Consider the following 24,443-nt stretch of genomic DNA (forward strand, 5'->3'; position numbering starts at 1 on the left):
AGGAGAACAAAAAGGGGACCCAAATGCAGATTAGAAAGATGATTAAGACAAAATGCAGAGGAATATAAGAGAAAAAAAAAATCAAAATTTGAAATACTGCAAAGAAAAGTCAACTAAAGAACCATAAGCAGAAGTCAACGAATGAAGTTCACATGTAGGCAGATATTTTTAAAACCGGAGGTTTACTCATCTGTGTTTTTATTAAAATCCTGTCCACATGCAGCATTTTAGGAACATCTTCATCCACATAAAGATGTAAAATGTGCTGTAAAATTCACATCATGCCACATCATAAGCTTGATTGCTAACAAATGATTTAAAAACGTACATTTTCATATAGGGATGACAAAAATTTAAAAATAGCTTCTGCAAATTCAGCTACATGACCTCAAACACTCAGATGAAGCCGAACACTTAAATTATCGGTCATATGGTTCAGTAGGTTTCTTCAAAAATAAAAACATTCACCAGAAATCCTGTTTTTCATGCACAATATTAGAGGCTCTCTACATGACTAAGAAATGAGTGATCTGATGTAAATGTAGGCGTAAATGCGTCATCATCTCCATGCTTACTTTAACCTAAATGTCAAAAAAACCTATAACGCTTATTGACTGTAAACAAAATCCTCCTTTAGATTGATTTTCAGTTTGGCTTTCCTCATCACTTCTGTTTGCGTTTGCATCTCCCATCAAAATCCTCTTTGACAAATCATCCCCACCCTTCATTCAGCTTGTAGAAATTCCCATGATGCATCTGACTACAGATAATACAAAGCAGATGGATCTGTAAACATAGTTTACAATGTCGACTACTACAAACAGAAAAGGACATGCAGCCCTCCCTGTGTTTGTTTGACTGTCTGATGTGCTGAAGATGTAAGTTGTCATCATCTCACTCTCTATCAGTAATTGTCTATGACAGCAACGCCAGCTTTAACTGCACCTTTGAAGACAAGACACAGCAATGAGTGACAAGTGAGCCACGAGAACAGAGAGGAAATAAAGGGAATGTGACATTGAAATTCCTGCCACAGTCATTTCTGCTCCTCCAGTGGATTATCACAGTTTTGTATTTTTGTGGATGTATCATAAACAGCAACACCATAAAGCAGTAAAAGGTACATTTGTGACAGCATCAATAATGTGCTCATTAATGCATGAAGAGGTCATGAGGCCGCACAGGAAACATGCATTGAACTGTGTGTCCTGCATACATTCAGCTTAAAGTATTCAGGACATTTTACATGAGAGTAATCGATGTAATCATGCTGCAGACATGCTGACTGGATGTTTGGAGACATTCATGACCGCTGAGTATTTGTTCCAATCAGAGCAGAGTAATTGATTGTTAAGGGACATTAGCAAAGTCTCATCTCAATGTGGCTGTAATATATGAAGCAGGAGACACAGAGATATAGATGACCTTACACACTAAAAGCACAGACTGTTACGCAACATCGCATGGAGTTATACAGCTTTGGGAGAGTGACCTGGGGGTTACTGTGTAATATTATAATAGACTAAACCCTGGGACCACTGTAGTCAAAAACAAAAATATGTGGGTATTTGTTAATCAATTTTGGTCCAAATCTCAAGATCTGGGAACAAAGCATTCAAACACACATGTAAATGTTGCCAGCAGGTGGCCCCTAATCAAAACAATATTAAAAAAAAACTTTAAAAGGCACCTTCCTGGTTCATGCTCTGATCAGAAATGTCCTCAAGAAGTGTTGAAGCCCCCCCCCTTACAGCAGTAGCTCTCAAGGACATGGGCTTACAGTTTCCAGGTATGTTTCACCAGGTAACTCAGGATCACTCCTGCTAACCAGTCTCCACTGAAGTTTCTCTCCTCTCCCTCTCTTTCCACTGAGTCTTCATCTGTTCAAGTTCCTCTGTGTTCTCCCTTATATCCACAATAAATGAGGCATTATTGTTTTGAGTCAAAATCAAATTTTTAACAGATAATAATCAGCGTCTTTGTGAGTTGTGCCTTAGAGTCTTGACTCAGGGCTACAAAGTCCTCTTGTTATTTGAGGAAAGGGAAGTTCCTTTATGGAGCTGCTGTCACATTTTTGCCAAACCTAAAAAATTTTATGATTAAAAATTTATTCTGCATACTAATCAATTCACTAAGGTGTGATTTGATGGGACAGCTAGAGATCGTTTCTCAGTAATTTCAGTTTAAAATGTAAATCTGAACTTTTTTCTTATAAAATACAGAAATTTGTTTTAGTTGCAGAGAGCTGGAAAAAAAACAGTAAATTTGCACAAAATTGTAGTGACACACAGGAAGTACTGATGGTTTATGAAAACTGGTCCAAGTTATGGCACTGACGTGCACCTGTCACTGATTTAGGCTTCAAGTTTGCTGCCAGGAGACTGTATTTCTGTACATCTTTCTCTTTTCAGTCTTAATCTTTCAACCGGATGCACAGCCATCTTCACTCTTTCTAATGCATCCTCAGAAGCTCATGAAGCAGAGCCAACACTATATAAACACCACATAGCCTGGAGACAGGTTAAGTTTTTTTGTTGCAGATTAAAAGTCCAAATCAGCAAGTTGTTTGAGCGGCAAGCCAAGAGAGGAGTGCGTGGAGGCCCGAGGCGCCACACGGCAGTGAGTCAGAGAGAGGATGAGGAGCGGAGAGAGAGAGAGGAGGAGAGGAAGACAAACGATATGGTTTAAAGAGGGGGAGGAAAAGAAAGAGACAGATTTAGGGCTGAGTTTAGGTGAGGAGGGGGAAAGAGGTAGAAAGAATGAAAGACTTAGAGGACAAAGAACTGAAAAGTGGAGAAGAGAGCGAGTGATTTACAACGCTGCAGAGGAGGAACAAAGATCAGGAGGCGTTCAAAGTCTTCTTGTCATGCAACACAAACATTTAGAGGGGGAAATGTTCACGTCCAAATTTTTTACAGACAGGCATGCAGAGAGTATAAAAGGATTCACAATAAGATGATTATGATCTGAATTGATTTGAATTGAATGAATAAAATATTCTTAGACAAAACAAGATTTCAGAAATAGAGTACAACTCATAAAAGTGTTTTCATATGTTAATTTATCTTTTCTGTGTTTAGCTTCTATTTATATGTCTTTTTTATATTTCCCAGAATTCCTTTCCACCACAAAAATGCAATATTTAGCCCAGAAGTGCGTCATCCACAACAGAAATATAATGTGATTTTAGTTTGATAACTTTTTTGCAACAATATACTGATGCAAAACCATACCATACTTTGCTACCATATGACAGGACACATTGCAATTCAATAGAAAGCCAAACCAACCACCCATTCACACTCTTCTGATCATCCAGGGCTCTGACATCCAGAAGGAACTAGGAGTAGAGCTGCTGGTCCTTCACCTGGAAGGGAGCGGGTTGAGGGGATTCGGGTATCTGATTAGGATGCCTCCTGGTCGCCTCCCTGTGGAGGTCTTCCAGGTGCATCTAACTTGGAGGAGACCACAGTGTGGACCCAGGACTTGCTGGAGGGATTATATATAATCTGGCCTGGGAACACCTCAGAATCCTCCTAGAGAAGGTGGAAAATGTTGCTGAGGAGAAGGATGTATGGGCCGACTTACTAAGTATGCTGCCACCGTGACCCGGTCCCAGATAAGCAGAAGAAAATGGATAGATGGAATATTTGACCAAATATTGGAAGACCCCACAATTTACCGTACAAATCAGCAGAATAAAACAATATGATAAACCATCATTTCTTTGTTTATATGCATTTGTAGTTAAGTTAAAAGATAATATTTTCAAAAACACTTACATCAGCTGTTCCCAGATGTCTAAATAAGATACTTGTGGCTGATCAACAGTTGAGATTATGATATCTGACAGTGAAAAACAGCTTAATGTCATCATCAGAGTCCCTGAAGGAGACTCTTTGAGATCGTCACACTCACAAACTGTTTGGAGATGATCAGAGAAAAGGCCATAGGGTCTCAATTTTCTCTTTGGCAGGTTGAGTGCCAACAAGCTGCCCCTGGCCTCAGCTGTCAGATCAGTCATACTCTGGGATGTGAGGATATTTCTTCTGTACCTGATCGTGTGTGGGTGTGTGGTGAAAGGAGCTAAACACATAAGCTTCGTTAGCGAAACAGAGGCACCAGAGTTTGAATTATTGATCAAGGGAGTGAATACCATCAACACTGTAAATTCAGCAAATGCACAGGGAGCGGAAATGTGTTTATTCAAAGTGATGAGCATGCCTGCAAGTGTGTGAGCATCTGTGTGTATCTGTGTTAATGTGAAACAGAAAGGATGTCATCAGCTGTGGGAGAGAGGTTTGGGTGGCCGGGTTGCATGGGATGGGAAGTCCTAGCACTCGGAAGTGCAGAAATGTGTGTTTGTTTTTCTTGCATCCAAACACAAAAAACCCCGAGTCTAAACACGACCATATTGTAGAAAATCTCGCCCGTATGTTGTTCAGCAAAAAAGCCGCTAGATAAAAACAGCTGACTGGAAATCATCCCAGAGGACATGGAACAAAAACGCTCTCAGCAGGGACATGGAAATGATGTCTCTGCAAGCACCACTGAAAAACTAAAACAAGTATTTCAGGATGTTGAATAGGGAATAGTTTAAGATATTAATGAAATTTTACATTGCAAAGCTGTGGCTAAATTTTACTGTAACTGTGAGACTAAAGTTCCTCCTGAACTGAAGGTGACACAACAAAAATAGTTTGATAAGGTTGACTGATAACAGGTGAATGTACCAAGGCCGCCCATAAAGGGGAAGCTTTCTGGGGCCCAGCCAAGGGGCCTATGAAGATGAGGGCAATCATGGTCCAATATAAAGTTAATCTGTGACAACCATTTTTTATATTTACCATGAATAATTACCTATCTTATCCACCTTATTCCTGGGGCCGCTACTGTAAATCTGAATACGGGCGAAACTTCCGGTGCTAAGGCGGAGGTACATAATTACATGTAATTTAATACAGCAGCTAACGATGGATGCTAACTACGAACGACAGTTGTTTGATAGAAATTCACAGCAAATTTGTAATTATTGATATATTTTGAAATCACATGTTCACATTGTTTGTTTTGTAAGCTGTAAGTAAGTAAATAAGGCGGATACTAAATTATTCCTGGGGGGTCTACTGCTATAAATGTGGTTGGAACTTCCCATACAGTAGCAATAATAGCAAAACACGATTCTTCCGAGGGCTTGAAGTGATTTAGCGTCAACAGTAGTTGTTCTGAAATAAATATTTGCTGCAATAAATACTGTTTCATTTTTATTAACTCAATTAAGTTAAATGAACTGAATGTTTAAATAATATTTTTTGTAATGCTCAGTGCCTGTTGCTTCGGTTGTGGTACTAATTACATTAAATATATGTCTTTAACAACAGTGTTTTAAACATGCTGTTCACTGTTTAAATACATTCGGGATGTAATCCTTTCAATATTAATTCATCATTAATTCAAATCCTGACATTTACCAAACTGAAGAGCTGACAACTTCAGTCATGGATAAATTTATTTTGTATAATTCCCACATTTTAAGAGGGATTAGTTGGTGGAATAAGGATTTCAGCAACCCCACAAACTAGAAATGTTATCTGAAGGTGGTGTCCAAAGTCATTTAACAAAATGTGATCGTTTATTACTATACTGATACGTAGCTAATAAAGTTAGCTAAATATGCTTGTCTAGGTTATCCTAGGTAATCTCATCACTTTGTACTATTTAGTAGAGGGCAGAGAAATAATAGTATTGTCCTGATTGAGGTGAAGCAGTTGAAAGTTACATATTTTTGTGTCCAAATTGCTCTAAAAATCGCGTTTCATGTCTTGTATTCAATGCAAAGTCCCATTTAGATAGAACAGACCGGAAGCTGCGCCCATATTTCATGCAAAGAATCATGGGGACTAGGAATAAAGTGGATGAAAAAGGAATTTTATTTATTTCTGTTGTAGAAAAATATAGTTGTTTTTTTTTTCAAACATGAACCCCTTTTCTTGAAACTGTGTCAGACTTCAAAGCAAAGCCACCATGTGCACAAATGTCAGGGTGCCAGAAAATAAAGCAGAAAAAACTGAGAAAACTATTATGGAAAATCATGTTTACACACCAATGGCTTTAAGTGTGTGGAGATAGGATGATGGATGTTTTGGTGTTGGTGTGGTGGGAGCTGGCATGGAGGTGCATGGTTGAAGTGTAGGGATGGTGTGTTGTAGTGACCTGAGGACAGCTGTGCGCTACCATGGCGAGTGGTGGAGATCCACGGTGAAGATAACAGAGGTTAGATTCTGAACAGACCATCAGATTTCATGTTTTTAGACATAGGCTGGCTGCAGATGAAGGACTGCGTTGGCTTAATTCACCTTTGGTTTAGTTGGTAGATACTCCAGACGCCTTTAATATTAATTCAGCAGCAAAACTAACGTGACATAATATTTAGTATCAGCTGATTGGCATCAGATGCTTCATGCATCACTGTCTCTGGCACATTTACAGCTGTGTCAGCTGACTTGTTATGCCAGATACAGATTGCAGTCCCTGCCATATGTTACTTTTTTAAAGTATAGCATCAAACTGAATCTTGGAAAGTTTTGCAGTTTTCTGATCATTTTTATGATAGCCTGCTTTCACTGTAGTTCATTTGTGCTGACCTGAGCCCCACCACACACCCAACAGAGTGACACATCAATAGTTGTTTTCTCCTTTAAATCCTCCGTAACCTGGTACATACAGGCAGGAAAAAAGTCATCAACAAATGTACCAACACCCATCGTGAAGAAAGCCTCCCTAAGAGGATGCATGTGTATTTGTTTGTGTTTGTATGCTCACAGAGATTGCAGCTGTTTGGGAATGCCCTCACAGGAGACCAAGAGTGCGTTTATGGACAGCAGATGATGTCTGAGGCTAACAGGCTAATCTGTTTAAGAAATAGTCTGAGAAAATATTTATATGCAGAGGGTCAGATGTGGATTATTTCTGGTTCATCTCTCATGATTATTTAATACAACAGGAAACAGCACAGATAAAAGATTTGGTGAAAATTTAACGTGCTTTGCTCTTGCAACAAAGTCTCTAGGAGAACTCTTGTCAAATTATTCATGTCCTTGGTTGTTTGGGATGAGAATAGCATACATAATACACCAAAAATCAAATGAAATGATTTTTTTATTTTTCAGATTTTTAAAAAGTAAATGTTTAGTCTTGTTTCCAACTTAATCATTCAAGAGCTCCCAACCTGTGGATTTTTTTGGCTTACATTCACTTTGTTTTTCTCCAGGACTCTGACAGACCTGCTGAAGCAGCAGGGAGCTGAAGTGAGCACGGTGGAAAATGCCGCGAACAGTTCGCCCAACGGAGGAAGAGCCAACGGCGTCTCAACCAGGATGCCACGCAGCAGGAGTGGTGAGTGATGCTGGTGTCAAATATCTGTCAGCAATGTTTGTCCTGTACTGTTCTACCTGCTTTTTTAACACATTGTCTATCAAAAACAAAGCCACACTCACACGTTTTACTACTTCAGCTGCTGAAATAATTAGTCTGTCGGCATCCAGACTAATGGATCTGAACAATAGGACCGTTACACGCATTGCAACCTCAGTAGAAGTCAGAACAGGACATCACAGATCAACTAAACATCTACCAACAGAGGATACAGAGCACTTCAGTACATGAGGACTTGCTTCGGATAGAGCTTAATCTCTGCTGCCCAGGACAAAAGGCCTCGCTGAACAGGCCAGAGCGTGAACGTTGATCGGAGTTTGATACTGTTTGCTCTCTCTTATGTGGTTTTGAAAACATTATTTCTTTATTTGTTTGTCAGATGAATGTTTTGCTGTTTGCATGTGTCTGAAGTCAGTAAGAACCTCTTCTCTAAACTTCAGTGGTCATCAACCAAATGCATTGGTTCAATTTACAAGACTGAAATTTTTTTGACTTTACATCATAAAGTTTTCACGACTTGAGTTTTGAGTCTACAATCGAAGTTAAAACTTTTAAAAGGTTACAGAAACTATATACCATATGGGTGTTTCTCCCACAGGCCCCCTTCTCTCTTTACATCTTTCATGATCTTTAATCTCAGAGATAACAGCAACATTCAAGGCTGGATTTGTGTCTTATTTTATAAGGAAACATCTTGGACAGAGTTGTGATGTTCAGTCTGACCCAAACTGGACTAGTCTTCTGTGCATGCTCTATAGTTTTTGCACCAGACTTTGACACAGAAGTCCATAAGCATAAATGTGTAGCATTGATGTAGTTGTTTTGTTGTCTGCCTTCAGATAGATGCTGGAGGTAGTGTGGACTGTATTTATACAGAAAGTAAAGCTGCAGACAGTTTGTGCAGAATATTCAGAGTTAATCCATGTTTTCGCTGTTCAAAGTACCACTGGATTACCACTAGCTAACTTGTTAGCACAGTAAACAGGAAGAAGGTCCTCAGATTCTGTAAACCATTTTTGTGTGGCTTTTGCTGTATGCTTTGAGTCATTGTCTGACTAGAAAATAAATCTCCCACATTGTAGTTCTCTTGCAGACTGAACAAGATCATCCTCCAGGATTTTCCTATATTTTGCAGCACTCATTTTACTCTCTACCTTTACCAGCGCTGCCGAGAAGCATCCCCACAGCATGATGCTGCCCCCACTGTGTGCTTCACAGTGGGAATGGTGTGTTTGTAGTGATGTGCAGCATTTGGTTTCTGCAACACATAGTGTCTTGTCTAATTACCAAAGTGTTGCTTGAAGTGTTCTTTTGTCTTCATGATGTAATGGTGGCCATGAATACTGATTAACAGAGAAAAAGTTTGTCCAACTCTGACAACAGCATCCTGCCTTTATGGTGTGTCATAGAGAGACTGTACCACGATTAAAAAAAAGAGAAATATTGGCAAGAAATATCAGGTCCGCAACCTGATGAGTAACTGCTGTTAGCATTAACATCAAGCAAGCATATAATTCATCATAACATTTGGATAGACAACAAATACAGTACACCCAAGTCAAAAGAGATTGTTTCTTTACAGTATTTCTTTCAGGTGTAGTCTAGCTCAGCCTCTCATCCATATGACATCATCACATCGATTGTTCACATGCCTATGTAGTTGGTCATGTCCATCAGTCAAGCCATAGCACAAATTTATGACTCTGTGAACAAGTAATCTGACACAATGACCATTGCAACAGAGAAAAACATCATGTAGCTGGTGATGGTTTATGTGATCAGTGAGAACACAAGACATAGTGGTCTCTGGACTCTGGCACAGTACACAGGCATGGTAAAGTTGTAAACACCATTATAAATTCCTTCCTGTCTCTTCAAACACCTTTGTCTCCACACAGCATGGGCCCGTTTCATCCTCTGAGCTGCTCAATAGCTGTCGAAATGAGAAGAGGGACAATGTTACTGTCATAAATGTAAAAACATCCAAAGTAGGCAGCAGGATGGACTCCATCAGATTTTCAAACCAACTACATGCATACTGCCACCTCCCATTTTAAACCATGTGAAAACCCATGTGGCCTCAAGCATGGAACAATATTACTAATGTGACAGCAGACCAATGGGTGAGAGGGGAGGGAGGCAACCATGCCAGAGTACGGTATGAAAAAATGGGCACAGAAGCCAGTTTCTCCAAATACACACAGGTGCATCTTAAAAAAATTTAAATATCACAAAGTTCAGTTTTTCCTGTAATTTAATTCAGGTGACACCAGTTGACCTGGAAAATTATACTCATTTATGCACCCAGTAATTGGCTGCTCGATTTGCACAAATTACTGCATCAATGCTGCGTGGCATGGAGCCAATCAGTCTGTGGCACTGCTGGGGTTTTATGAAGCCCAGGTTGCTCTGATAGCAGCCTTCAGCTCATCTGTACTGTTGAGTCTGGTGTCTCTCATTTTCCTCTACGGGGTTCAGGTCAGATCAGTTGGCTGTCCAACCAAACACAGTAACACCATGGTCAGCAACCAGTTTCTGGTATTTTTGGCTTTGCAGGTGCCAAATTCCATTGGAAAGGAAATCAGCATCTTCATAAAGCTTCTCAGCAGATGGAAGCAAAGTACTCTAAAATCTCCTGATACAAGGCTGACAGCATTGATTGTGGACCAGATGACATGGCACCTCAAACCACTACTGACTCTGGAAAGTTAAAGCACTAGCACCTTGGATTCTGTGCCTCTCTGATCTTCCTCCAGACTCTTGATTAACAAATGAAATGCTAAATCTACTTTCATCTCTAAAGAGGACTTTGGACCACTGAGACACTTGTAGCACATTTCCTGGACCCATCTGTGTTGCTCTGACTCCATCCTCAGTCCACTCCTTATGAAGCTCCACTATATTCTTGAATCTGTTTTGTTTGACAATCCTCTGAAGGCTGAGCTCATCCATGTAGCTGTACCTTTTCTTACATCACTTTTCCCTTCCAGTTAACATCATTATGTTTCTTATTCATAGTTGTAATTTAACTGTCAGCGATCAAAGTTTGCACTCTGCTCAAATTCAATCACAGCACTCGGTGCATTTTTACATTTCTCTGTGCACAAATCTGGCACTGGTTGTGAGATGGATTTAGGTAGGCTGCTGTAGAGAAGATAGACTGAGACCGAACAATGAAGCATCTCCATCTGTAAGTAGAACACATGCTTGTTGCACGTGCACCACTGATACACTTCACACACACAGAAACAGTTTAATTAGTATGTTAATGTAAGCAGGCTGCACCCCTACAGGCAGCATGTGCCATTTCCATACATCCTCTTTACATTCAGATACAAAAGCCAGCATATAACACACACTCTTTAATATGCACTTTTAAAAATAAGAGGGTCACTCTACTTTTCATGTTTGGGCTGTTGATCAGTTTTTAGTGTTATATTGTAGCTGTATGATCGTGTCTGACTTCATATGGAGGTACAAGCCTGGCTGTGAGCATTGGAGAGTGTGTTGGCATGTGTCAAAGGGAAGTAGAGGGGTGCATGTTTGATCCGAGCGACCCCCTGCAGTGTCAGGCTTGCGTCTTTTGCTTTGTACAATTTGACACACTTCTAATGACGTGATATGACATGACACTCGGTATGAGCCGGACGCTTTAATCTCAGGTCTCATTGATCATGTTCACTTGAAAAGAGCAGCACTCAAGCTGAAATTAGATTTAAAAAATAAGGAGAAAAACCTTTTTGGGGGTCCTATTATTTTATCTCATAGTTACCAAGCACCAACAGGTGGAGCCAAAAGAAGGAGTGGGTGACAGAAATTCAGTTCACGGTGTAACCCATGTGGCTGGTCTGTGTTCCTGCAGAACTTCACAGCCCTGCAGTTATCAATTCATAAATATTTATGGACGTGTATCAGAAGATCTCATTTGCAAACGTGATCTCTGCCTGCTGATGGGAAATGTGTGAGCTGCTTGTTATGCCTAGGTGATGGGTAGATGATCTGCAGAGTCTGGTGTCATGGATGTACAAGTGACTACCTTATCTGCTGGTTAAAAAAAATGCACACTCAGCAGGTAAAGCAGATGCATAAGTGAAAATAATCACATAGCATTCATGAAAGTATTGGTGTCTGGGTCTGGCTACTGAGCAAATGTCACAGTTTGTAGAGTACTTTCTATTTTGCATGTTTTAATGCTCTGCAATACTGCAGTAGCAACGCTGATGCAAAAATACAGCTGCTTCTTCTCACTTTCTGCAACCCCATTTCAAAACACGTACATAAAAACAGAATGCAATGATTTGCAAACCTCATAAACCCATATTTTATTCACAATACAACATAAACATATCAGATGAAGAAACTGAGACATTTTTATAAAAAAAAATATTTGCTCATTTTGAATTTGATGACAGCAACACATCTCAAAAAGTAGAGACAGCATGATTATCATTGTCTAGCATCCCCTCTTCTTCTACAACAGTCTGTAAACATCCTGGAAGTGAGATCACTTGCTGGAGTTTTGGGAGAGGAATGTTGTCACATTCTTTTCTGATATAGGACTCCAGCTGCTCAACAGTCCTGGGTCTTTGCTGGATTTTTTATTTCATGTTGTGCAAAATGTTTTCTCTTGATGAAGGTCTGGACTGCAGGCTAATTTAGAAGGACTTCCCTGAAAGAGATGCAAAACCTCTCTAAAACCTCTATTTCAGCATTAATAGTGCCTTTCCAGATGTGTAGGCTTCCCACAGCACAGGCACTAATGCAACCCCACACTGTCAGAGATGCAGGCATTTGAACTGTGCACTGATAACAAGCTGGATGGTCCCTTTCCTCTATAGTCCATAGGACACAGCGCGTTTCTGGACTGTATTCACATATGGCTTCTTCTTTGCATGATACAGCTGTAGCTCGCGTTTGTGAAAGCCATGGTGAACTTTGTTGCCAGAAAATTATTTCTGGGAGTGTTTCTGAGCCCATGCAGTGATTTCTAGTACCCAATCATGCCTGTAATGCAGTGCCCTTTAGGGCCAGAAGATCATGTGCATCCAAGACTGAACTTCTGTCTGTCTGAACTTCTCGGAGTCTTTTGATGATACTGTAGATGGTGGGATATTCAAAGTCTTTGCAATCTTACGTTGGGTAACGTTTTTTTTTTTTTTACATTTTGACACATTTCTTGTAGACTGGTAAACCTCCACTCATCTTTACTTCTGAGAGGCTCTACCATTTTAAAAGCTCCTTTTATACCCAGTCATGTTGCTAAATCTGTTGCCAGTAACCTAATTTATTTCGAAATGCTCCTGCAGCTGTCTTGCCTTAGTGCCACTTACTTTCCAGCCTATTGTAGCCCCATCCCTACTTTTTTGAGATGTGTTGCTGCCATCAAATTCAACAGATTTTTTAAAAAATATATTATGGGGCTTTTATGCCTTTATTTATAGAGAAAGGCAGTGGTACAATTGGAATGGGATGAGAGACATGCAGGAAACCAAACCCAGGCCTGCTTACATGGTGCACGCCTTAAACCACTAGACAATCTGCACCCCAGCAAATTCAAAATCTGCTAATATTTTTCATGAAATGGTAAGATGCCTGTTTCAACATCTGATTAGTTGGTTTTGTTTTGTGCACCAGCTCTACACTCTCTGTAGGGTCCTGGAGGGTACATGGGAGTTTGCCCAATTAGTCTACATGTGTTTTGTGGACCTGGAGAAGGCATTAAGGCATTTGACTGTGTCCCTCTGAGAATCCTGTGGTGGGTGCTCCAGGAGTATGGGGTACCAGACCCCCTGATAAGGGCTGTTTGGTGCCGTTCAGAGCTTGGTCTGCATTGCCGGAAGTAAGTCCAACTTGTTTCGGGTGAGGGTTGGACTCCGCCAGGGCTGCCCTTTATCACCGGTTCTGTTCATGACTTTTATGGACAGAATTTCTAGGCCCAGCCAGGGCATTGAGGGGGTCCGGTTTGGTGGCCTCAGAATTGGGTCTCTGCTTTTTGCAGATGTGGTTCTGTTGGCTTCATCAGGCCGTGACCTTCAGCTCTCTCTGGAACGGTTCACAACCGAGTGTGACATGGCTGGGATGAGAATCAGCGCCTCCAAATCTGAGGCCATGGTCCTCAGTCGGAAAAGGGTGGAATGCCCTCTCCAGATTGGGAATGGGATCCTGCCCCAAGTGGAGGAGTTCAAGTATCTTCGGGTCTTGTTCATGAGTGAGGGAAGAATGGAGCGAGAGATCGACAGGCAGATCAGTGTGGCGTGGGCAGTGATGCGGTCTCTGCATTGGTCTGTCATGGTGAAGAAAGAGCTGAGTCGAAAGGCGAAGCTCTCAATTTACGTTCCTACTCTCATCTATGGTCATGAGCTGTGGGTAGTGACTGAAAGAAAGAGATCGCAGATACAGGTGACTGAGATGAGTTTTCTCCGCAGGGTGTCTGGGCTCTCCCTTAGAGATAGGGTGAGAAGCTCGGCCATACGAGAGGGACTCGGAGTAGAGCCACTGCTCCTCCTCGTAGAGAGGAGCCAGATGAGGTGGCTCAGGCCTCTGGTCCGGATGTCTCCTGGACGCCTCCCTGGTGAGGTGTTACGGGCAGGTCCCACCAGAAGGAGGCCCATGGGAAGACCCAAGACATGCTGAAGAGACTATGTCTCTTGGCTGGCCTGGGAACACCTTGGGATCCCCCAGGAAGAGCTGGATGGACTGGTCAGGGGGAGGGAAGTCTGGGCTTCCCTGCTTAGGCTGCTGCCCCGTGACCTGACCCAGGATAAGCAGAAAAAGATGGATGGATGGATGTTTTTGTTCTATTGTGAATAAAATATAGGTTTATGAGGTTTTCACATTAATGCATTGTTTTCTCATCACATTCAACTCAGTGCCCCAACTTTTTTGGAATAGGGGTTGTACATGAAAATGTTGACATTAAACCACATGTATACCACATAATGGATACATAGCTTTAGAGGAACATCCATCCTCTGGCATGAAGTCGGTGTGTGCAGAGGAGAGGTGGAGAAATGTCTGTTTCCAAACGATTACTAAATGTAAGCTTTTTATTAACTCACACTCCTGACAAGGCTTTCTTAATTTTCCTCTCCTCACTCCTTCTTTTCATGCTCACTCCTGCTGCTACCGCCATCAAAAGCTTTAAATCTTGTGTAGTTGTCGACAGCACACTGAGAATTTTTGAATCTCCCGCAGATAAAAACCGGCGAGAGCTTAAGGATTGAAATGAGCATCCAGCAGCCTCTGTGGGGGCAGACGTCCTACAAACACTTTATTTTTTTCATGCCCGTGGTTAGAACCAGCTTTTAGCTGAAAGTTTTGGATGAATGAAAAAGAAAAAAATCAGAGTGAGTAAATGTAGGTGTGGGATATAACTGAGTCCATTTCTTAATGTGAAGTGACAGAGGGGAAAGGCAAGGGACTTAGTAGGGAAATCAGCGTTGATGGAGATACTTATTGATGCAACTCTATTCCATATTCATGTACTCCCACAGTATGTCCACTGGCTGTTTGTGAGCAATAAAAAACAGATGGTAGGTAAAAACTTTGTCCAGCGGGCTGCTTAGTGCCAACAAACAGAAATCCTCATGGGAGAACTCACTCTGACAGGTGCTGTCTGAGAGGAAAAAGTGAAGTTTGAATCAGAACTTTGCCTGAAGAACGTGTTTACATACGTCAACTGAAGTTAGTCCACACATGAATAGGTTCTTGGCCATTTCATGATTTAAAAAAAAAAAAATTAATGGGCTGACATTTCAGGGTTGACACATCATGAATCACCTCGCTCTTTTAGAAATCTTCTTCCTGTTCACCGTGACACAGTCATGTCTTTGAACCTAAATCTGTTCTTGCTTTATATGAAATCATTTGAATTAAAGATGGCTTAAAATGTATGCAGAAACAAAATGCGCTGCAAAATGTTCCCTCTAATTAAGCCACAGCAGAAAGTGGAACACGACATAGATTGCTGGGTTAGAAAACAGATGAACAGTATTGGTTTTTCCATAGCAAGCAAGATGGCAGACTAGAGGCCTTTGAAAAAAAAGTAACGCTCATTTCACACACAGAAACACATCTGAACTGATGGAGGCATTCATTTACACCAGTTTCAGTTCCAGCCAGTCCTCTACCTCATCCTCCTGCATTTTAGAAAGGACTAGGCCAAGTCTAGTTAATATGAAACTTAAATTTAATCTTTTAATCTACTTATTTATTGCACATTACACATCTTAATCCCTAAATATATCATAGTTCTAAAGTTTGTTAGAGGTTCTTTGTGAAGAATATTTAATTAATTGTATATTTCTATTTCAAACTAAAGTTTTAAAATTTTATTCAGTAACTTAAGAGAAAGAAGAAGAGGTTACCCCCCTGCTGATGGCGAAAGCTGCTCTGTATTACCTTATCCCTCCATACTCAGTTGTATACCACTGACAAAGCAATGGGAGAAAATTGTGGTTAGGTGCCTCTCCAAAAGACACTTAACCTGTGACTGCAAGAGCTGGGTATAGAGGCAACAACGTTCAGATTGCTACCTACTACGCCACAGTATTAAGTGGGCCAAAATAAAGAGATTATCTAGGAATTATAAAGCCACTTACATTGAAAACTATCATCTTCTTTCTAAGAAATTGCTTAGTAAAATAACACCTTATTACCAGATAATCTCCAGAATATTTCGATGGTTGAGGGGGTCAGGGTTTAAGTGTTAGCGTAAGTATAAAATACCACCTAATTACCAGATAATTGCCACAACATTAAGGGGTTAGTGTTAGAATTAGAGGGTAAGGGTTAGGATAAAATACCACCTAATTACCAGATAACTGCCACAGTATTAAAGGGTAGGATTAGAGGGTTGGAGTTGGAGGGTTAGGATTAGGAATAAATACCATCTAATTAACATATAATTGCCACAACATGACAAAGGTTGGGGGTAAGGGTTAGGATAAAATACCACCCTATTACAAGATAATTTCCTCATCATTTTGAAGGTTAGGGGGATAGAGTAAGGGTGAAATACCAGCTAATTACCAGATAATTTTTCTGAACATTACGAAGGTTGAAGGTTAGGGTTAGGTTAAAATACCACTTTATTACAAGATCATTTCTTCAACATTATGGAGGTTGGGGGGTTAGGGTTAGGATGAAATACCACCCTATTACAAGATAATTTCCTCATCATATCAAAGGTTAGGGGGATAGAGTAAGGGTGAAATACCAGCTAATTACCAGATAATTTTTCTGAACATTACAGAGGTTGGGGGGTTAGGGTTAGGATGAAAAACCTCCTGATTACCAAATAATTTCCCCAAGATTACAAGGGTTAGGGTTAAGAGGGATAGGGTTAGAGGGTTAGGGCTAGGATAAAACACCACTTTATTACCGGATAACTCCACAACATTACAAGGGTTCAGGTGAGAGGTTTAGGCTAAAATACCACCTAATTACCAGATAACTGCCATAATTTTGCAAGGTTTAGATTTACATGGTTAGCGTAAAAAAAAAAGTAATTTTTTCCAAAGTATTGCCACAATTTTACGAGGAATCACTTGATTTTTTTGTATATCATTGCTAGGTAAACACTACCTTAATATTATCTAGTTAGTAATTGGTCAAACTTCAACTTATTTCTAGGTAATCACCAACTTATTCTTGAGAAATTACTAGATAAACTTATTACTATGAAATTACTAGGGCCCACTAAAATAAATTGGAATTAAAATAAATTCTGTTTTATTCCATATAAACTTTTTTCTGTTTATAAAGTCTTGAAACTGATAGTTCATTTCTCAAGAATGTGTTTTCCACTGTTTTTAAGGGATTTACCTTGTTGCATGCTCACCATGTATGAATGAATTGTGTATTTTTTAAAGGCTGTCAGTATTTAATTCCCTTGTGCTTTTGTTTCCTGTTGAACATAAAAAAATATTTCTTGAGCTTGAGGCAGAAACATTCATCCAGTCAGATGTGATTTTGGGTGACTTTCTTACCTGCCAGTCATTTGTAGCAGCACTTAACTGTTAGTGTAAGAGTAGCACCAAAACAATATCATACGAGGTGTCAACTTTGTTTACATTGCGTGGTAGAAGTGGGATTTATTCATTTGACCTTTATGTTCCTCTTCCTGATGTGGAAATGAGGCCAACAGCTCCCTTTGGCTCCATATCGTGCTGTATTTGCTAAGTCATCCAATCCCACCTCAGGGATTGAAAACTCCTCTGGTTACTAAACTCTGACTGCATATTTTTGTCAAACTGGGATGTATGTGACAACGCTGAAGCCAGAGATAGTCTAACTTTAGTTTCTCTTTGACTTTAAAGGTTCAAAATGCCAAAAAGTCAGAAACTTTAACAGCCAGACACAGATATTGAGATTTACATGTTAACTAGGGACAGGGAGCAGAAATATTTTGGTCTAAAAGTCACCAACAAACATGAGTCATTGCAGAAGAACGCTTGAAGCCAAAAGCGCTGACCTATTTATCAAAGACGACTGCAGAAGCACTGTAGCATGACCCAGTAACGAATCACTCTTCATTACACAGATTTCACCTTTTACTCTCACACTTTTGTTCAAGAGGAGCTTCTGGAGCACTCGCCTCCTCCGAAACGCTCTTCCCCCGGGGCCATGAGATTTAAACCACTTATTCCTGTAAATTAATGATCTCAGTTTGAATCTCTGCACCCTTTCTCGTGTCATGTTGATTATTCTCACAAAAGGCATGTGTACCACGACTCAGCAGATCGCACAAAGCAAGGATTATAGAACACATGGGGGTGGGAAAAGGATTTGTTTGTCTGCTCTGCTGCAGTGAATGATGATGCATAAAGACTTTTACATATGATCCCACTGATGACAGACGTTCTCTGCTCCTCTCTTTATTCTCTCATGTTCATATTTTGTCTTGGCTATGACAGACACCATGCAATGCACTCTCCTTTATCTCCTACCCCAGGGCACTTAAGACTCCTTTCATGTCGTTTCCCACACAAAAACACAGAGATGCACATTTTGAGCACAAAACACTTGTTATGTGCAGGGGCACATGTTTCGCTGCTTTTCTCAGTGGTTCACGGTCATGAGCAGTCACAAAAGACAGGCAGACTGATGGTATAGGTGAGTGTGTTTGTGTGGTGAGGAGAAAGACTTCCAGTGACGAAAACCTCTAAAAACTCATTACTTTTAATTTATGACCTAAAAAATATATATCTAAATTCAAATGCCTTTACTCCTCCAAGTGTGTCATTTGCAAAGACACCGAAAAATATTTTCTTCCTTTCTTGTCAAGACCTTCAAAATTCATTAAAGACTATCTTTTGAAAGGAAAATACAGAGTTGCCAGAAGCTCTACCCTTATGTAATCAGTGTATACTCGAGTTTTGGTTGTCTTTTCCCACTTTTTGGGCGCAGAAATGACACATTCTTGCTCTGCACAGGAAGTAGTTTCAGGCATTGTGCTCTGTAACTGCCATCAATAATAGGCAGAGAATAAAGAAGAACTTAAGGAAAAACTGACATGATGTTCTTCACCAGAGTTTATGCAAGTTTGGGTCACAGCTAAGGGTTGCTGAGAGATGTCAGTCAATGATGACATCATTATTAGGGCCCGAGCACCACCCTCAGTCAGTGAGGGCCCTATTATAGTGGTTCTGACATGGTGTGGCAAGGCACACTAGTGGGCCTTGAGCCAAGTCTTGGTGTGCCATGTGAATATGTACAACCATAAGTAATTACTACAACTTTACCATAACTTTAGTTCAGTCAGGACCACTTTGTCAAGAAACACACATGATGTGTGATTAAAATAATAGTTTTTCTCTATTAGCAGTTAAGACACTGATAAAGTCAGAGGCAGAATAAAGGAGGAGCTGGGGTGGAGGAAGGCTGTAGAAAGAGGCTTGCAGAGGGAGCCGCAAAGCGTAGCCAGGCAAGAGCAGTTTAAATATGGCAGCATGAGTGTGATTTGCCAATAGCGTGCCTAGAATGAGTTCACTTGAACGCTCTGCCTTCAGTACATCAGATCTGAAAGTTTCCGTCAAGACACCTGAACCCTTTTGACAAACGACACAGAAGAAAACCAGATCTTCACCCTAATCCTCTTCCTACTGTTCTCCCTTAGAGAGAAGATGTTACATAACTCATTAAGCTGTGTTCCTGCCCTCTTGTTCTGCACTTAGACATTCACTTAGTGGTGCTTAATGGTGAAATTAACATGTGCAACCGTACTGCAGTTGTAACATCCCCAACCCCAAACCACAACCTCTCTCCAAAGTCCCTCACTTCCTGTTTTATGTATTGGCTTAGACACAGCCTTACAAACTTGGTCCATTATGCAGTCATGAACAATTTGTACCCAAGAACAAAGTTTGGCCAAGCAGACAGACTCATTAATATGTCCTGTTTGTATGTTGGTTTGACTGTTTCTCATGGGAACACTATGAATGAGTTACAAAGGTATTAGGGTTCACTATTTCCTGTTAAGTTTAATAGTGGAGTGAGTGGCTGAAATCCTTTAAGCTGATAGGTCAGATGGACAGTTTCACATATCTATCAACAGGATATGTCTCCATCTGGGGAACTGTCCATAATCTGTGTTTCGGAAGAACAGAAACTTTGAAAAAAAACCTTAGAGGGTGATCGGATAAATGTTCTGTGTGTCTCATTCAATGCAGGCCAATCAGAGTGACAAAACATGTGACGTAGAAGGCATGCACAGCTCCAAAGAGTGAACTTGACACAGAAGCTGCTATTGTTGTTGACTATCAGTGGAGGGGGTTGGTAAAATCAAAGTCATGGCAATGCAGGCAAGTCAGGAGAACAGCAATATCTTATTTCCCACCAAGAAAAGCTTTCAGAGCAGTTCATTGCTCTTCTTTTAATAAAGAACTGTTGTCCAGTTCTGATCAGACTGCCGCTATAGCTACATCTGAGTTTACTGATGGCAGCCATTAAATGCTGGCCAACAGTACAACTAAACTCTGCCCATGACTATCCCAAAATCATGCTGAGGTCGGGAGAATAACAGAGAAATCTGGACCATTTCTGATAAAATTGCTGCTATAGCTACATCCAAGATAATTGCTACACGGATCACCATTGTTGACAGACTTGCCGTAAAATTAAACCACACCCCTAGCTATCTCCCCATCCTACTTAAATGAAACTGTTTGCTCCGTCTAATCTCAAATAGTGCACAATAGTTTAAGACGGGAGACTTGCAAGATGCATCTGCAGAATTAGATTCTTAAAAATCCTATGCACGAGTCCAACATCATTAGGCCAGGTGAACAGAAATTCAGTTTTTTAACAGCCAACACCAGGTTTTTGGATGTAGCAAACAGATAAACGTGAACAGACATTTGTTTCATGCTGAATAGTTCCTTAGCTGAGATCTTACAGTAAATTTTGAAATATTAATATAGATCTTTTGTTGAATAAATTTTTCATCCAGACACTTCAGCCTGATACCCATCCCCTCTGTCTGCTATTATAGCTATCACATGGGAAATTCAAGGCTGTTGTTAAATTTGTCAGTTGAAAGAACGCTGTTGTCTGCAGATATCCCAGCATTTTTGTGCGTGGAGCATCTTTATTAAAGGGAATTAGTCATGAACCGCCTTCATGCAGGAATACAGCTTAATTTTACACATTATCATGATGATACAGATAAAGATAAAGCAGGGTGATATATCCAGGGCAAAGAGCAGCTCATTGCAAGCAGTTACAAGAGTCAATAAAACTGAACTGGGGTCTTATCTATAAGACAGCGTGTAGAATCCGGACTAAAAGTGTATGTGCGCCCAAACCTCAGAAATGACGTACACCTAAAAATAATTCAGGATTTAAAAAATCTGTGCCCACACACATCTTCACAAAATGTTCTCTTTATAAATCCTGATCCACCTGGAAATGTGCCTGCATAGATCTGCCCCTGTTACATTGCACGCCTACATTCAGCCTTAAACAATAAAGCTCATTTATGAATGAAAATGCATATAAATAACAAGGAAATGTTTGCTATGGTCTGCATTTTTTTTTCTCACTTCTTGGTGTGTGGATTTGCACATCAAATGATGACGTTAAGGTTTGGCCACCTGTGACCAGAGAGAAAGAAGGTAAGACTTCGAGAATATGGCAGGTTTTTATAAAATAAGTATTCACATATTTTCATATTAGGAGGTAAGATACAATACAATACAATAACTTTATTTATCCCCGCAGGGAAATTCAATTGTCTGGAGTTTCTCTCATCTGTTTACGGTAGAATTATAAAGTCTAATTGCTGATGGAATAGAGGATTTTCAAAAAAGATGGGGCTCATTAAGCATGCAAAAAATGAAACTGCTACATATGATGTGGGTTGTGGAATAAAGTCTATTATTTTGTGAAATTAATTTTTATGATGGCGAAACAAACAGGCGAAAATTCACCACCTCACTGTGTGTATCGCAAGTTTTTCTCTACCTCCAAAACATTCGTACGCATTGGTCAGTTTGCTTACAGTCTTTTAGCATTTTCTTCTGATTATCCCTGGTTATTTAGAGGAGTTAATGTTGCCTCCAACAAGCAGAGCAAACGCTTTACCAAGAGAGTACCACTATCAATCCAGCATGACCAGTTGACTTCCTCTCTGGACTGTAAGGCAATGGCAGGCTGTTGAAACACCTGATGTGCCTTACACTCCAAAACCATTTGTTCCCGACTTTTATCCCCTAGGGGTCGCGGGGGGCTGGAGCCTATCCCAGCTGTCACTGGGCAAGAGGTGTGGTACATCCTGGACTGGTTGCCAGTCAATCGCAGGGCTGACATAAAGAGAAAGACAACCAGGCACGCTCACACCCACAGCTAATTTAGAGTCAACAGTTAAAGCTGCAGTAAGCGATTTATTTTTAGTGTTGTATGCCCACAAAAACAACACCATCAGTCAGGGTCTTGTTATTAAAGCCATCTAAAAGAATACCACACCTCTGCAATGCCTTCTCGCGCTGCACTCTCACTTGAGGAAAACCAGCAAGGGATGATGCTCCAGCCAATAAGGAGGCTAATACTTGCAGCCAATCATGCTCAGGATGGAGGGAGCATTCCTATTGGCTGCTGAAGTAGGTGCACTTGTGCCTCAGCTCAGCGAGAAGTTGATACAATGGCTGAGTTACCAGTGGTTTTCAGTCCTATGTAGAATTTGTTCTTGTGAGACAAAGTGTTTTCTAACCTGTAATTCAGCCAGTGATTTCAGTGGAAAAGCAGAGCAAATTCACTCCACGAGAGCTTTGCTGCGTCAGTATTCAATTCAGCGGACATGCACATTCGCAAAGAGCTGTGTGAGAAGAGGGGCGGAGCTATGGAGCCCAAACATGGAGAAGAACAGGAAGGGAGGGGGAGTAGAGTTGATTCTATATGGTTCTCATTGAATGTTACATACTCCAGCTTTAACCTGATAAGCATGTTTTTTGGTGGGGGGAGAGAGAACCCACGTATGCATGAGGAGAACATGCAAACTCCGAACAGAACGGCCTTAACTGGGCAGCGAACCAGGAACCTTCTTGCCGTGAGGCAACAGCGCTAGCCCTGCACCGTCGTGCAGCCCTTGTTGCTGACTTGACAAACTGAATTGCAGGTAGCACCATCAGCTGACCTGATCAAGGCTGCAACAGCTCAGTTCACACTGCTGCAGCTTTCCCCTGCATCAGTCTAAAATAGTTTAGTTGTGTTGCAAATCTTTGGTGTGTATTGGTCTTTACAGACTGACTTTTTTTCTCAATTTTAATACATGCAAGCTTTATTTAAAAGATAGAATAGAGCAAGATACAAGACAGAGACAGTTTTGACTGTACTGTATAAATCTAAAGACAAGAAAATGGTATAAAAGGGTCAAATCAACCAGTTATTTTTTCACCAGTGAAGAGATTTAAGTTATCTAGTTATTAGATCTGACAGCATCTTTGAAATCCATTTGAATATACAGTTCTTATGTGTCATATTATCATCTTTAGTTGCTTCAATAACGTAAAGATGAACAATAAATGATGAGGATGAAGTGGGTATTAGACGATGCTGCTGATGATGAAAGAAGAGATGATGATGATGATGATGATGATGATGACAGTCTATGGAGGATTTTTTTCATCATAATCCGCTAATCTGGCAAATGCAGAAGGGTCAGCACCACTGAACACACACATACACACATCCTGCAGAGCTTATCGACTTAAGCTATGGCGTAGTAGATGTGTATGTGAGCGGTGATTAAGGTAGAGGATCAGAGTTGTAAGTGTAAATGTTGTTACAGTAAGGACTAACTCTTGACATTTCTCCAACCCTCTGGCTACAGGATCATTTTCTAATTTACTCCAGAACATTGCGCTATCCTGCATGTCTCTCTCCCTCTCTCTCAGTTGCTCACTTCATGTCTTTTTTCATCACCTTTGTGTCACTTTTCTTCTTCTAAAGTGACTGAGCTTGCAGCAAAGGGTGTTCCTAATTTTTCCCTTGTTCAGTGTTTTCTCAGCATTCAGTCACAGGTATAATTAAGAAAGTACAACTCTTTTTTAAACACTTGATTACAAAGTGCTCCACAAGCTACAGAAATTCACAAAAAAGAGACAATGTAATGAATTATCATATCCCTGATTTTTCTCCCCATGTCATATACAGAATACAGAACACATACACTTATGCAGATAAAGAGATGACTTGCATAACAGGGTTTGTTCCATATTTTACTTTTGTGGCAACAAGGTATCAGCAGAATACAGTAGATGGTTTGCAATGCATCATTTACCTTCAGATACCAGCTGGTTATTCCATGCAAGATGTGAATGCACCTCAATGTGTACTGAAGAGGATTTGATACCCACTGATGTGGTCTGGGAGGTCATCATCCGGACTGGTTTAGTAGTGTGGGAACTATGAGTACTGGCATGCATAAGTTGATGTAATCAACATATATCAAGTTTTGCTCCTGATGATAGGGAGTGTGGCTCCATTTAGAGTTTCAAATCATTTGTGTGTGT

General features: G+C 40.5%; 1 protein-coding gene across 1 annotated transcript in view; it reads left to right on the plus strand.

Annotated features, from left to right (window-relative positions):
* shisa8b (shisa family member 8b) overlaps positions 1 to 24,443 on the plus strand; it is a 58,681-nt gene that overhangs the window by 15,932 nt on the left and 18,306 nt on the right. Inside the window, exon 3 of the mRNA XM_041816528.1 lies at positions 7,271 to 7,395. Coding sequence (XP_041672462.1) covers positions 7,271 to 7,395 — 125 coding nt within the window. The remainder of the gene's footprint in view (positions 1 to 7,270; positions 7,396 to 24,443) is intronic.

The sequence above is a fragment of the Cheilinus undulatus genome, linkage group 20 (genome assembly GCF_018320785.1).
Source record: "Cheilinus undulatus linkage group 20, ASM1832078v1, whole genome shotgun sequence".
NCBI classification, from domain to species: Eukaryota; Metazoa; Chordata; class Actinopteri; order Labriformes; family Labridae; genus Cheilinus; species Cheilinus undulatus.